At 38.7% G+C, this 13,484-nt stretch overlaps 1 protein-coding gene across 7 annotated transcripts in view; it reads right to left on the bottom strand.

The window, feature by feature from the left end:
• Positions 1-362: 362 nt before the first annotated feature.
• Positions 363-13,484, bottom strand: part of NIN (ninein) — a 98,415-nt gene continuing 85,293 nt past the window's right edge. For 2 of the 7 annotated variants that reach the window (XM_044231218.1, XM_044231212.1), the window contains 3 exons: positions 10,272-10,472; positions 6,486-6,599; positions 363-4,302 (listed from right to left, as the gene is read on the bottom strand). In XM_044231218.1, coding sequence (XP_044087153.1) covers positions 4,093-4,302; positions 6,486-6,599; positions 10,272-10,472 — 525 coding nt within the window. In that variant the 3' untranslated portion in view covers positions 363-4,092. Of the gene's footprint in view, positions 4,303-4,389; positions 6,600-7,833; positions 8,361-10,271; positions 10,473-11,696; positions 11,758-13,484 lie in introns of those variants that run through there. The other 5 variants (XM_044231213.1, XM_044231214.1, XM_044231215.1 and 2 more) reach the window with 3 other exon arrangements.

The following is a 13,484-nucleotide window of genomic DNA, read 5'->3' as shown; positions in this document are numbered from 1 at the left end:
AGATGGCAAAAGGAAACAAGTGCACCCAAAATCCCAAGTAGGGCCTCAACTGAGGTTAAGTCAGGATTTTGGATGTGAATTATGAACCACTACAGGGTACAGGGACCTCAAACTTGCTGGTGTAAAAGTAATCAATTCTGCGACAGAAATGGAGTCCCAGTGCTCTGAATCACATACAAATCACTTGGGAATCTCCTTAAAATGCAGCAAATGAAGAATATGATTTATTAGGCCGGGGTGGATGCAGAGATTCTGCATTTGTAAAATGTGTTCACTGCAGTATTTTAATGCTTTTACTCTAAAGACTAATGATGGACACACTGACACTGTATGAAAGTTCGGGATATATAGAACACAAGAGCCACATTTACAAAACTCTTTATTTACATTTTAAGCTCACATTAAAACCTTTTAGAATGGCTAAGATAAAATATACAAAGTTGGTATCCACACATACACATTAATTTTTCTCTCAAAAAAATCCTATGGATGGCCTCTTGATAAACTCAGCCCCCACCCCCCAAAATTAGTGTTCCCTTAAAACACGGTGTGAAAATGTTTTCCCATAATAGTTAACTTAAATCATTCAAAACTGAGAAATAAAAGGTTAATTTTATTAAACAGCTATCCCTACCATAAAACAGTTTTCTATTTTAGAGTATTGATATGTTCAAATAGGTCCAAATTTGATATAATAAACTTTAAATATGGAATGCTTTGGTTATTAGGCTTTGATGTGGCTTTTGGCATTACTTGCATATCATTCCAATGAGCCATTACAGGTAATCCATTTAAAACAAGATTTGCTTAATACTATTACAAAGCTCTTAGCCTTGCCTTGATGGGGAACACCTTTAAGATGCTGACAATAGCAACATATTTCTCTTTTCCTTCACTCAGGAAAAAAAAAAAAATCTAACAAATTCATTCCCAGGTTAAAATCCACCATAAAGTAGACTTTTTATTCATTCTTAATAATACATAACCTGGGTATTTGTACATTATTGAAACACTAGACTGTAAGAGCGCCTATATCCTGAAAGTTTGACTTTGTGATCTATTTATGTAAAATATGCTCATGATTAAATATATAAGCAGTGTATTTGAAGCTTCTGGGAAGGATTCACATTTAAAAGTTTTAAAATCCAGGTTTTAGAAAAATAAATAAAATACTGTGATCGGTTCTACCACTCCCCCTCTATTTTTCTCCCTTCACTATTTGAGCTTAAGAGTTCAGGCTTCTAAAATGCAGAAGAAAGCAAAATAGAACAACACAGGTTTTGAGATCTACATTTTCTTTGTCTTAGTGTAACATATTATCGCAAAGGCAAACTTGACTCTTTCCTTGAAATGAATATCCCATCCTCTCAGACTAATTTAAATAACTCTGAAGAAAGTCAAAGAATAACCAGTGCTTTTAATAAGCGAGTAGCTAAATGCCAATAAAAGAATATATAACTTGTGATTTTAAAGGGTGTTGTTAAAGTCTGAAAGTCAAACCTAAACATTTAAGTTCAAACTTAATCTCTTTAAAAGATTTTTTAAAAGCTGTAAATGCTATTATAAATTGCTAGTTAAATTCCCACTCTAGGCTACAAAAATAAACTGCTGCACAAATATATAAACTTAAGGTAACTATTTCTCATGTTGATCTTTTTTCCTTTTGTAAGTGCAGTAAAGCAAAAAATAAAGCACCTAGATGTTGATCCAATTAACTTTCATTTGAGCAGCATTTTGATTTTGGATAAAGGGATTCTAAATGTGGTCTAAAACTTTCCAGAAAGTCATATTTACATTCATTAAACAGCATTTTATATACATATAAATACAGATTTTTGAGAAATTAACCTACACTTTTCATAATGTAAAAGCAAATATAATACATGTGATTACATGCTAAAGCCAGTTATTTGAGCAGTCTGCTTGGTGTTCAGTTTTGACAGTGATAACCTTGAGTAACTCGAAGCATATCACATAAATGCATAGTTTATTTATGACCTTAGTTGCCTAGGTCTATCCACAGTTTTAAGTGAAAAAGATTCTCTGTTAAAAAGCCAATGCCATACAAGTAGTTGGGTTTACAAGTACTGTTTGCACTGGGAAGAAAGATGAGGGAAGGGATAGTAGCAGATGTGACATGTTTTGAAGAGTAATTACAGGGAAGGATTAAAATTAATTATTTTTCCAGGGGGAAATTAGGACTTTCTGATAGTAAGAGCTTTCCAGACCTGAAAAGGTTTGTTTCATGAGTGTGAATTCCAGTCCCACAAAACTGCAATGCCTTGTAAGAGCTCTTGTAGTAAGTACTTGTGTTGGCCCTAAGCTTGTCAGGAGGGACCAATAAATGGTTAGGCCATGAGGAACCTGAAAGTTGCTTGATGCAAATTATTTTGTTGAGATTTTGAAACATCATATGATTTCTTAGGCAGCGTTCTTGAATCTTTTGTTCCTGCCCATAACGCTGTGTGTGACTTTGCTGTTACCTGTCTTATAAATCGATGGTCTTGGCCTTCTAGAAATACATCAGATTGAATATTTCTTATCTAATTGCTGTTCCACAAAAACAAATAGGTGACTATACTGAGCTTTGTTAGTGTCCTAAACATAAGTCCTCCACCCATGGCTGACCAGATGAAGTAGGCTAAGAAGCAAAGATTTGATTTGGGGGAAAATGATTACCCATCGTAAAAATGTTGACTGCTCTATAAAGTTCCAGTCTTGAGAACTGAATGGAAAATCCCACTTGGCACTCTTTTACCTCAGACGGCATGCCAGTGCTTATTGGGGTAAGAAATTCCTTTTTTTTTTTTGAAGATCTTATTTATTTCAGAGAGAGAGAAAGAGAGAGAGCCCACGCGCACGAGCATGAGAAGGGGTAGGTTCAGAGGGAGAAGGAAACTCCCTATTGAGCAGTGAGCCCCATGTGGGACTTCATCCCAGGACCCGAGCCAAAGGCAGATGCCTAACAGACTGAACCAAGCCACCCAGGCGTCCCCAAAGTAAGAAATTCTTATGATCAGAATTGAAGTGTTAGGTTAAAATTTCCATGCTTCCTATTCTTCTATGTTAAACAAGCAAGTAACTCTTCCATAAGTTTTTAATTCTAAAATCAAGGATTTTCAGAAGAGTAAATTCACCAAAAATGTAGAAATAAAAATCATAGTATAGCTCTAAATAAGGTCACATGGTTTATGCATTTCAAATTCTTAAAGAGGCCCTACAGTGTTTCAGGAAGACCATTCAAAGTATTGTTCCCTGAGTTCTTGAAGCAACCCTAAAAGTAAGTTCATGAACTCCAAGAGTTGAGAGAGAAACCTACCTGGTTTACTTATCTCCCTTCTAAGAGCAGATGTTTACTCCAAAGTGATTTGTTCCCTGCTTTCCCTATAGTTCAAATGCTTTAAGAATGTGGCTTTATCCATTTTTTAGAAGATAAGCTCCCCAAATGAAATTTCTAAGAAGGAAAAAAAATGTTTAAAGGAAGTACAGTTTTAACACTAGTTAACAGTGCAGCTGAAAAAATCAGTTTCACATCTATTATACATCGAGAGCTGTAATACTGTCACACGTGTTAGAAGATAGAGTACTACGGACTCTGGCTTTTCTGACCTCTGTGGTTATTGAGCCCAGGGTCTGTTACCAAAGAACCAAAATTATTGGAAACAGAATGACTTTTCCATATTTGAATGTGTAAGAATACATTTTTTTTTGTAAATAAAGATTAAAAGTCATCAGATCTCAAACATTAAATATCTGGATTGACACATAGCATTGTACATAGTTGTTTTGTTTTTTTTTTTAAACTCATTCAAAACTGGGGTTTTAAGACTCTTTGTGTTGTGTTCTTATATCTACTGTTCTGGTGGCTATTAGGATTTTTTTTTTTTAATTCAAAACTTGGGAATGATTTAGTCTCTTTAGGAAAACTAATTATACTAAATGGAGTCTCTAGGTCTGTTGCTGGCAGTTTTAGGTTGAGCTTAACTTTAAACCATTAAAGGTTTAAAAAAAAAAAAAAGGTTGAAAGAACCTACTGAAATGTTCCATCCATTTTAGTCAAGTGCACAAAAATGAGTGTATCCTTTGGCTTGGCTATGACCTCAATGGAGGCGTAGAAGTCAGTGGTGCTGGTGCCAGATTCCTGACTATATTACTGAGGCTGGCAATCTTCTCTTCTAGGAGGTAATTTTTCTTCTCTGCTGTTTTTTGTCGCTGTTCAGTCATTTCCAGAGCTCTCAACAACTGGGCATTTTCAACATACAAGTCCTTCACCACTGTATCTGCTTTAGTATTCTTGCAGAGCTAGAAACAGAACCAGAAACATCTTGACTCCATTTCTGTAATTAAGGGGTGACATTAGGACAGTTGTTCATAAAGGCAAATGACATCTAGCAGTTACATTCTTTTATTTTAGAACACAGTTTTAACATCAGACCTGGCATCAGGGATACAAATAGAGCAAATCCACTTCTTCCAAGCTGTTTCTTTGCCTGTTTTTAGAAGTCACTAACAAAAGGAACATATTGATATTTGAAGGCTCAAAAATCAAAGTCCTTTTCCACCTAAATAAATGGTTACTGCTTTTTCATTCTCTAAAAAAATATCAGAATATGTTTAGTTTTTGAGGTATAGAGTATGAACTTTAACTCTGGGAAACTCAAACATCTGTTAAGAACATTCATAACTATAACCTCCTGATTATTTTAAACTTTGGTCCATGTATTACTTGGAACAAAGAGGTAAGATCTGGGCAGTTATTTTTCCTTAACTCTTCCCCTTTTGCATGGTAGAGCTTGCCTAGAAGATATATTTTAATTTTTTAGGGTTAGAAGACAAAGTCTAGGTTGGGCTAGGAAAATTTATCAGCAGCCTTGGGATAATTTTATTATGGTTCCTATTAATGTATTCCAATCCCCCATTTATGCCTCATTTTACACCCAATTTTAACCAGGACATCTGAAAGTATAGAGGTTTCAGGGAATTAAGAACTGAAACTTAGCTAATTTATTAGCATTTCAAAGGGGTTAACACTGAAGCCCAGGACCAGGATGCCTCTCAGGTGTAACATACTGAACTATTCTACTGAACTAAGACAACTTTTCATCTCTCCCTCCCTCCCTTCCTTCCTCCCTTTTAAAAAACACTTGGATGGCTCTTCATCACCTGCATTATGAAATGCAAACTCCACAGCTCAGCACCTAAGGCTCTCTACTGCCCACTCCTCCCTATTGCTCTAGTTTCTTCTGCTTCTTTCAGGACAGTATGAACTGTTAATGCCAAAATGTTTGTAGATGTCCACACCCCATATGTTGCCATAATTGCATGATGTTCCCACAGCCTAGGCTGCCCTTCTCACACTTCTTCATCTGTTTAAATCTTACTCAGCATCAGTACTTGCTTTAAGAGGCCTTCAGGAAACTCGCTTTTAAACTCCTGAGTTGGATCAAGTACTTCTTCTCTATGTTCCCCTCTGCTGAATTAGACTCCGTTTTCTTTATTTTTTGCCAAATGCTCAATACCTTGTAAATGAACTACCTTCCACATGGGCAGGATTTTGTTTTGTTCTCTGCTGTATTTCTAGTGCTTAGAACAGGACTTGGCACATAGTAGCTATGTTTTGAAGAAGTGAGTGATTAAAGGATTGAATAAATGCTTATTGTATAAGACTTTCCTTTCTTTCCATTTTGTGATTAAGACATTGAGCAAAGGAAAATTCCAGTCTACCTCTGCATTAAGGCATTCTCTTGGGCTTCTTCTTCTTTTTATATATCTAGAAAACCACTTGGACAATTTCTGCTCCTGCCCCTCAGTTCTTAATCTCCATTTCCAAAGCACTACAACACATTCCTATAAAATAGTCCCTTTTTTGCATGTCATCAGATGTTACACAAATACTTTACAAACACAGGACCCACCTGCCAGCAGCAGGTGAAAAGGATCAGTCTGCACAGCGGTCCTAGAATTCCGGGTCCCTATTCTAATTCAGAGCACAGCCTCTTGGGGTCTGATTATAGCTATGAGTACTTTTTATAGCCGTAAGAACTTTCATAGCTGTTGCAAATAGGAAAAGCTCAAGTTCCACTTATTATCCTCCCATTTACCAACATAAATTTTGTGTTTACTCAAATAGAATGTTTCCGGTCTTGGGCAAATAAAAAAATCTACAAAAATTAAATTTGAGCTGAACTCTGTTAGGAATTGATTTGTTAGGTCCGCATCAGTCTCTGTCAGCAAACGTACATTTTTAAAATTGTGGACCAACCTTCCTTGAAAGAGCTTTGGGAAAATAATGCAGAATACAGAATTCATGCTTCTGGAGTGGTATGGGGGAAGAGTGAGTCCTAAATTCAGCTATATACATTCGTAGTAGCATTTGCCTTTATTTGACAGCAAAAGTGAATGAGTTAATGGCGATAAAGGAATGGAAAGCTGGAGTTAAAAGTGGAATGTGAGGTGGGCGGGTAGAGGTGACCCGGGAGGCTCACTTGTTCTTTGAGCTGATTCACTTTCTCCTGAAGAAGCCTTTTCACCAGTTTCAGTTTCTGTTCAACTTCCATCATTCGTTCCTCCATGACCGTTACCAGTTGCTCCTGGCTTCCCTGAAGGGAAGAACAGAAAAGGGTATTATCATTGGAAAATCATGCCATACTGGAAAGAAAACACTAGTAATTTATTTTTTTCCCACAAGATGCCTAGACAAAGGACAGGAAATGTTTGCCTTTGGAACTAGAAGAGTGGATTTCTGGTGAAATGGGGGTTCTGAACACCGGGGTTGCACATTAGGAAAGAAACCCTATCAGAGAAAGAATCAAAGATTAAAAAAAAAATCTTACCTGTGTTACCATCTTCCCCTGAGATAAAGCAATATTCTTAAAACCTAGAATTTTGTACCTGTGTGCATCTCTTCCAGTAAAATAGGTATCCAAAGTAAATCAAGCTATCAAACTTCCATCTGTGATTGGGGCCTTTACCATACTGTGGGTCTCCCAAGAATAAAACAAACAAAACAAAGCCAATCAGCTTGCAATGTGTGTGTCCATTTCTCCTGCATAGAAGGGCTGGTTACTGGAAGGGTGTTAGTGTTCCTTTCCTCGTAACAAACAGCTTCTTCCTGCCAGTTTCTGTAGTCAGTGGTTCCCAGTTTGCTTGTCAGTGTGAAGCAAACGTGTACTGGAGGTTGGGTTTATCCTAAAAAATGTAAAATCAGGAATCCTCTCTGCCTCCATGACTCCTAGGTAGAACAATAGGGGAGAAGACCCTGGCTGTTCTCTCCCCACACAACAGTGATGGATTGAAGGAGTTGTGTGGGGTTTGGAGAGCCCGAGGACCCAGGGAGCAACTCAGTACTACCAACTGCCCCTCCTGGCAGGCCGCTAAAATGTCCACATAAGAAATTTGAGATTTTAAAAGGTTCTTCAAACGTTTAAGCAAAACTCAGGTGTTAACGGCTAATAGTATTATTCCTTTTAAAAGCACGCAGAATGACCAAACATGGGTTGAGAGCCGACATTGGTTGGGATAAAATAACAGCATTTATTCAGATAAAAGCAACTAAACCATGTGATGATTTGAAGACAAAAACTGTAGTAGGCGGAAGTCTAATGCAGAAAGTAAACCTCAAGAAATCAGGCCTTGACCACATCTAGCTTTAAAAAACACTCTTTTAAAAGCTATATTGGCTTTTTAAATTTCAAACATAAATGGAAAATGCCTGATTTCTACTTGCCTAAAAAAACAAAACAAAGCAAAGCAACAACAATAACAAAAAAACCGTAACAGATAACTCAACACAGAACACAGCAAAAGGGGAAAGAGGAAAAACAAAGGCAGTCATATATTTAAAATTTATTTTATTGTTTTGTCAAAATTTTCCTTTTTCCTGTCAAAAAAGCATTATACATCTTATACAAAACAGTATAAATAACCCAAGTTTTCTTCAAATTCCATATATAAAAGTAGTACCTCTCGTTAAAAATAGTTACAGCATATGGAATGAGAAAATAGAATACATCCTTTTAAGAATCTCAAGTCCACACTCTTTAAATGGTATAAATAAAACGATTCAAAACAAGCTTAAGTTTGTGAATTTGATTCACAAAATCTGTCATTTCTACATTAATAAATAAGAGACATAATACTGCAAAGGCTTAAAAAATAAAAAATAATAATAATAATAATTTAAAAGAGCACTTGATTCCAAAATGTTTTTCAGCTTATGTGTGTGTGTGGGGGGGTATGTGGGTGTGTGCACTGAGTATCTGCCAGGGTAAGAAATGTCAGCAAAAGCAGCCCAGTTTTCACAGGTGCCCAATCCTTCTGTAGGAATCTGCGTGCACTGCTCGCTGCTCCGGTAGCAAGGCCTAGAGAAAGAAGGCAAGTGGTACACTTCACCCTGATGTCAAGATTATGTTTTGGGAGGAGTCTAAATTCACACACTTATAATGCAAACAGTTTTTTAAAGCACACACATTAACACTCCATCTGCAAGCAAAGCAACACCGAGGCAGGAGAAATCATCACTCCACACAGGCAAGGTGCAGATTCTAATAATGTTCTGTCATCTTCAAATTCGTGTCAACTCAGTTCTAACAGAAGTAGGAGAGTGGGCAGTGGCATTCTAGTGAGAACAATAAGCAGTCCACTCTGCTGTTGGCTGGAGAAATTTTTTTTTTTTTTCTGTACAAAAATCTTAACAGTTTTTGTCCTCCTAATTCTGAAGTAATCAGAGTAAAAGGATATGATTTTTAAACACTGGCAGGTGGGATGGAAAAGCGTGTTCTGAAAACAGTGTGTATGAGAAAGCAGTGGATAAAGTCTTCCCCTAATCCTTTGGTTTAAAATGTCTGTCAAAAAGTGAGGTCAAGGGGCGCCTGGGTGGCTCAGTGGGTTAAGCCTCTGCCTTCAGCTCAGGTCATGATCCCAGGGTCCTGGGATCGAGCCCCGCATCGGGCTCTGTGCTCAGCGGGGAGCCTGCTTCCTCCTCTCTCTCTGCCTGCCTCTCTGCCTGCTTGTGATCTCTGTCTGTCAAGTAAATAAATAAAATATTAAAAAAAAAAAAGTGAGGTCAAGATGGGATGGGGAAGGGAGACAAACCGTAAGAGTCTCCTAATCTCAGGAAACAAACTGAGGGTTGCTGGAGGGGAGGGCGATGGGAGGGGGAGGAGTGGCTGGGTGATGGGTACTGGGGAGTAGGGTATGTGCTGAGGTGAGCTCTGTGAGTTGTGTAAGACTGAGTCACAGTTCTGCACCCCTGAAATGAATGAAACATTATATGTTGATTAAAAAAACTGAGGTCAAGGTTTTAGAATTCAGTTCTGTAACTGTTGAATTGTTGAAGCATCTGTTCAATACCCCACCGGCACAGTTTTACTATGGGAAACTGAAGTGGAATAGCAGAAACTTCCAAAAACGTGGATTTTTAAAGCACAAAAGACAAAAATAATTTTAAGATTTTGTTTGAAAGCAGAGCTGACAGAAGTGTATCATGACAGAGCATAGCTATCTACTACTAGAAGGGGGAGACAGAACTGCTTCAGAGTATAATTATGGTGCTAATTTGACTTGTAAAGCCACTTTGAGAGGATTACAGAAAGGAGGTGGGGAAATTCCTTATGAAAAGTCAACTGAGAGACAACAGAAGAAAAGCATCCAAACCGGAACGAATTCAGAATTATACAGACTAAGGAGTATTTTTTAATTTTATTCCTAGTTCTGAATAAATTGGGCAAGAAAAAAGCATTGAGACTTCTGAAAAAGCTTGACTATGAATGAAGCACTTTAAGAGAAGTATTTGAAAACCCAGGTAGTATCACATTGTGTCTGCAGCGAGCTTGGGTAATGCTACTTCAAAGGAAAGGGGAAAAGATGTTCCTTTTCTTAAAAGAGGTTTTCAAACTCGATCATTTGCACTTGAATTCTGTAATATTTTTGGCATCAGACAGATGTCAAGTCAAAAAAACTTGGTCCGTTCGGTCAGTTGTACATTCGGTCAGGTGATCTTGATACTTCATCAATTACGAAGGTGCAATTGAGACCCAGAACACTGTTACCTAGCTTGGAAGCTGAGAGCACAAGAGCATCACTGCAAAAACATCAAAACCAAACCCCAAAATAACACTGCAGTTCTGCGGATTTGTCCTACAGGAAAGGTGGAGCTCTCTGACAGAGATTTCGGTTCTCTGCCCCCACCCCAGAACGGGTACAACTTTCCTATATAAACGGGCCAAATTCCACGAGCTGAGTTAACTGGCAGGGAAGAAAGCGCCTCGTACCTGTGGTGTGTTGGTTTCGGAGGTCCTATTTTCAAGTTCCTCCTGCAGGCACTGGTTTATCCTCTCTGCCTGCAGTAGCTGGTGTTGAAGCTGCAGAAACTGCTCCCTGGGCACCACTGGACAGGCTTGCTGCTGGCGCAGCTGGAGTTCCCAGGCGTGAGGGGACGGGCTAAGCGTCACAGTGGACCTCAGGTGCTGCTTCTGGAGGAGAAAGGCAAAGCCCAGATCAGCGGTGCTGCGTCCCCAGCACAGCGCTACTCTTGAAAGTGTCAAGCAGAGTGAATGAAGCTGACAGATTCAGTAATGGCCTCTCAGACCCCCTGATAACTTGAAAACAGGACAGAACGTGACTGGAGTAGAAGTAAGGGGGAAGCATTGTTTTCCTTAAGAGATAATACAGTTTTCGACTTGAAACACTGTACTTCCTCACTCTTGAGGGACTCTAAAGGCATGGGGTACACGACATACATAGTGTGTCTAAATTCTACTTCACTGTCTCCTTATATTAGGATGTTTAATTGCGCCACTTTAAACAAACAAAACACAGGGTTGGAGTAAGCGAAGGGGAGAAAGTGATGATGCTTTAGGGTTTTGCCACTTTACTTACCATTCATAAAGATCCTTAAAAGCAAATGTTCAGGGACCACCTATTTTCCAGGATAGCCACAGAACCTCCTATCTAAAATTATTTGACCCTGTTTTAGTTTACCAACATTAAACTCTTAAACAGCACTGTACGATAAGCAATTCTGGGACAAAGGGGGGATATCCGAGAACCCCCCCCGGGGAACTGAAGTACATGGAACAGAAGTATTTGTTCAAGACCATGAGGAAATGGTATGTGTATCACATGCCAAAGCTGGGGAGAGGAAAAAGGAGGAGAACACACCGCATTTGGCCAGGCAGACATGCCCCTTCCCATCTATCGACACATTCAGCAGACACAGGACTCCACAGAAGGCATGCAATGAACATGACCAGATACCAGACTCAAGCCTCAGCTCCTCCAGGCTTGTGAGAAGGGAAAAAGGCCCTCCAAGACACAACTCTAATTAAATGTTATGAAACTTCAGAGCCACTATCCATTTCCTGATATCTAAACTTCGGAGGTAGGAGATGACCCATTTTGAAATTTTCTAGTAGTAGATTCAGAAACACCCACCATTTTATTTTCAGGAATAAAAAACAGAGTTTTGATCCCATGATTTTATACCAGCAGGATGATTTTCTTCAGGTAAGTCTTCAAATATGGAGGGAAATCCTGGTGTACATGTAAACAGAGACCTATTCCATAGTCAAAGCAAGATGAAAATGAATATTGGCTCTTGTGTATTTACTGTCACAATCAGTAGAAATGATTATGTGAACAAGGAGTCTAATGAGAGATCTCCATGCTATGAAATTCATTGAAAGAGAACGTTCTACCTTCACACACTAGCTCAGGCAGAGAACTGCACCCCTCTCTGCTAGTTCCAACCACAGACTTCTAGGTACAGGTTAGCCACAGATAAAACAGAAACAAAAGAAAATTACAGGAGTCATAAAAAGAGGAAGAAAAGTATGAGTTATAAAAAGAACAATTAAAACTGGGTATATTATATACCTGAACATGTGTGCTCTAGTCTGTAAGAACTTACAAGGGGCCAACATTTACATTTCTCTGTGTATCAGTTTTGCAGACCTTGAAATGTCTCATCTCATCTACTCCTGTAACTGCTTCTTCACCTACTGTGGTTTGGTTAGTTTGTGAACTTACCACCCTTACCTCCACCTATCTCCAAAGAATTATTTAGAACATTACAGGTCCAGTCTGGATGGATCAGATACGGAGTTCTTCTATAGTTTACATTCTGCATCTCTAAATGGCAATTTTGTTGCTCAAGTGTTGGAACCCTTGGCTAAAGCAGACCTGAGAACTGCTGATACAGACTGTAACCCTTTTCCTGAACGTTCACAATGAATTGTTTATAGAACATTGCCTGATGTCACTGAAAAAGCCCTGGAGAGGGAATAGAAGATCCCAGATCACTAGATGAGGAAATGGAAGAATTTAATTGCCCTAGGCTATGGAGGCTATGAGTATGTATTGTATTAGCTCAGTGACTTTTTTTTTTTTAAGATTTTATTTTTAAGTAAAATCTCTTACACTCAACACAGGGCTCAAACTCAGAGCTGCACGCTCCAACGACTGAGCCAGCCGGGGTCCCCTAGATCAGTGACATGTAAACTGGCATACAAGGATGAGGAGAAACTCCTTCCCGCGAGGGAGGGCATGAACCAGATCTGAATGGCCTAGAAAGCTTTTCTTAAAATCCTTGATACCAAAGATTCTGATAGAGGAACATCTCCCTGCCTGCCGCTTGCTCCTCACCCAAACCCAGTGAGAATCTCTGCCAAGTGAGAGGAATGTACCTCTCAGGTGAGGTGGGCATAAAAAATGGTAGGAAAACTACCATATGTGCCCCCAAAGTGGCCTAATTTATAGAGAGCAGAACATAAATAAGAACCTGTTTTGTAGGGCTAGCATGCTGGGGAGAGTTATTGCTTAATGGTTAGAGTGTTTGAGGTGATGCAAAAGTTTTAGAAGCAGTGGTGACGGCTATTGAACACTGTGAATGTAATTCATGTTGCTGAATTTTAAAACGGCACATTTTGTTATGCAAATACCAAAGTCATAAAATTATACTTTAAATAGGTGAGCTTATATGGTATATGACTTACATGTTAAATTTGTATCGGTCTATACAGAGTTAATAGCTCTCCTATTGCCTAAAAAAGTTTCATTAGAATAGTGTTTCATTAGAAAAGATGTTCTTTTCAGTGTTCCAATGGAAAATTCATGCCTTTTCTTTAGTTATTCATAGCTCTGGTGCCAGGAACATTCAATTTGCCTCCTTCATGAGCAAATATTTACTATTCGATCGAGGAGAAAAATAATGAATGGAAATTGGTTATGATGGCTAATCATGAAAAGCGGAGTTAGGAAGAGAGAGGGGTTTCTGAGGCCAGCGAGAGCGGGTGGGAGAAGAGCCTGCTGGCGGAACATTTGGAGAGGCTCCTCCAGTGACTAAGTATACCCTATTACTGTTCCGTTTGGGACGAGACATGTGGAGCTTAGCTTCAGATCTCTTATTCACCACAATATATAATTATTTCATCAGAAAGCATGTCTACATCAAAACACAGCCTGCAGCTCAAGCGCTGGAACACATT

The sequence above is a fragment of the Neovison vison genome, chromosome 13, assembly GCF_020171115.1.
Source record: "Neovison vison isolate M4711 chromosome 13, ASM_NN_V1, whole genome shotgun sequence".
NCBI classification, from domain to species: Eukaryota; Metazoa; Chordata; class Mammalia; order Carnivora; family Mustelidae; genus Neogale; species Neogale vison.
This window is presented reverse-complemented; position numbering and strand designations above follow the sequence as displayed.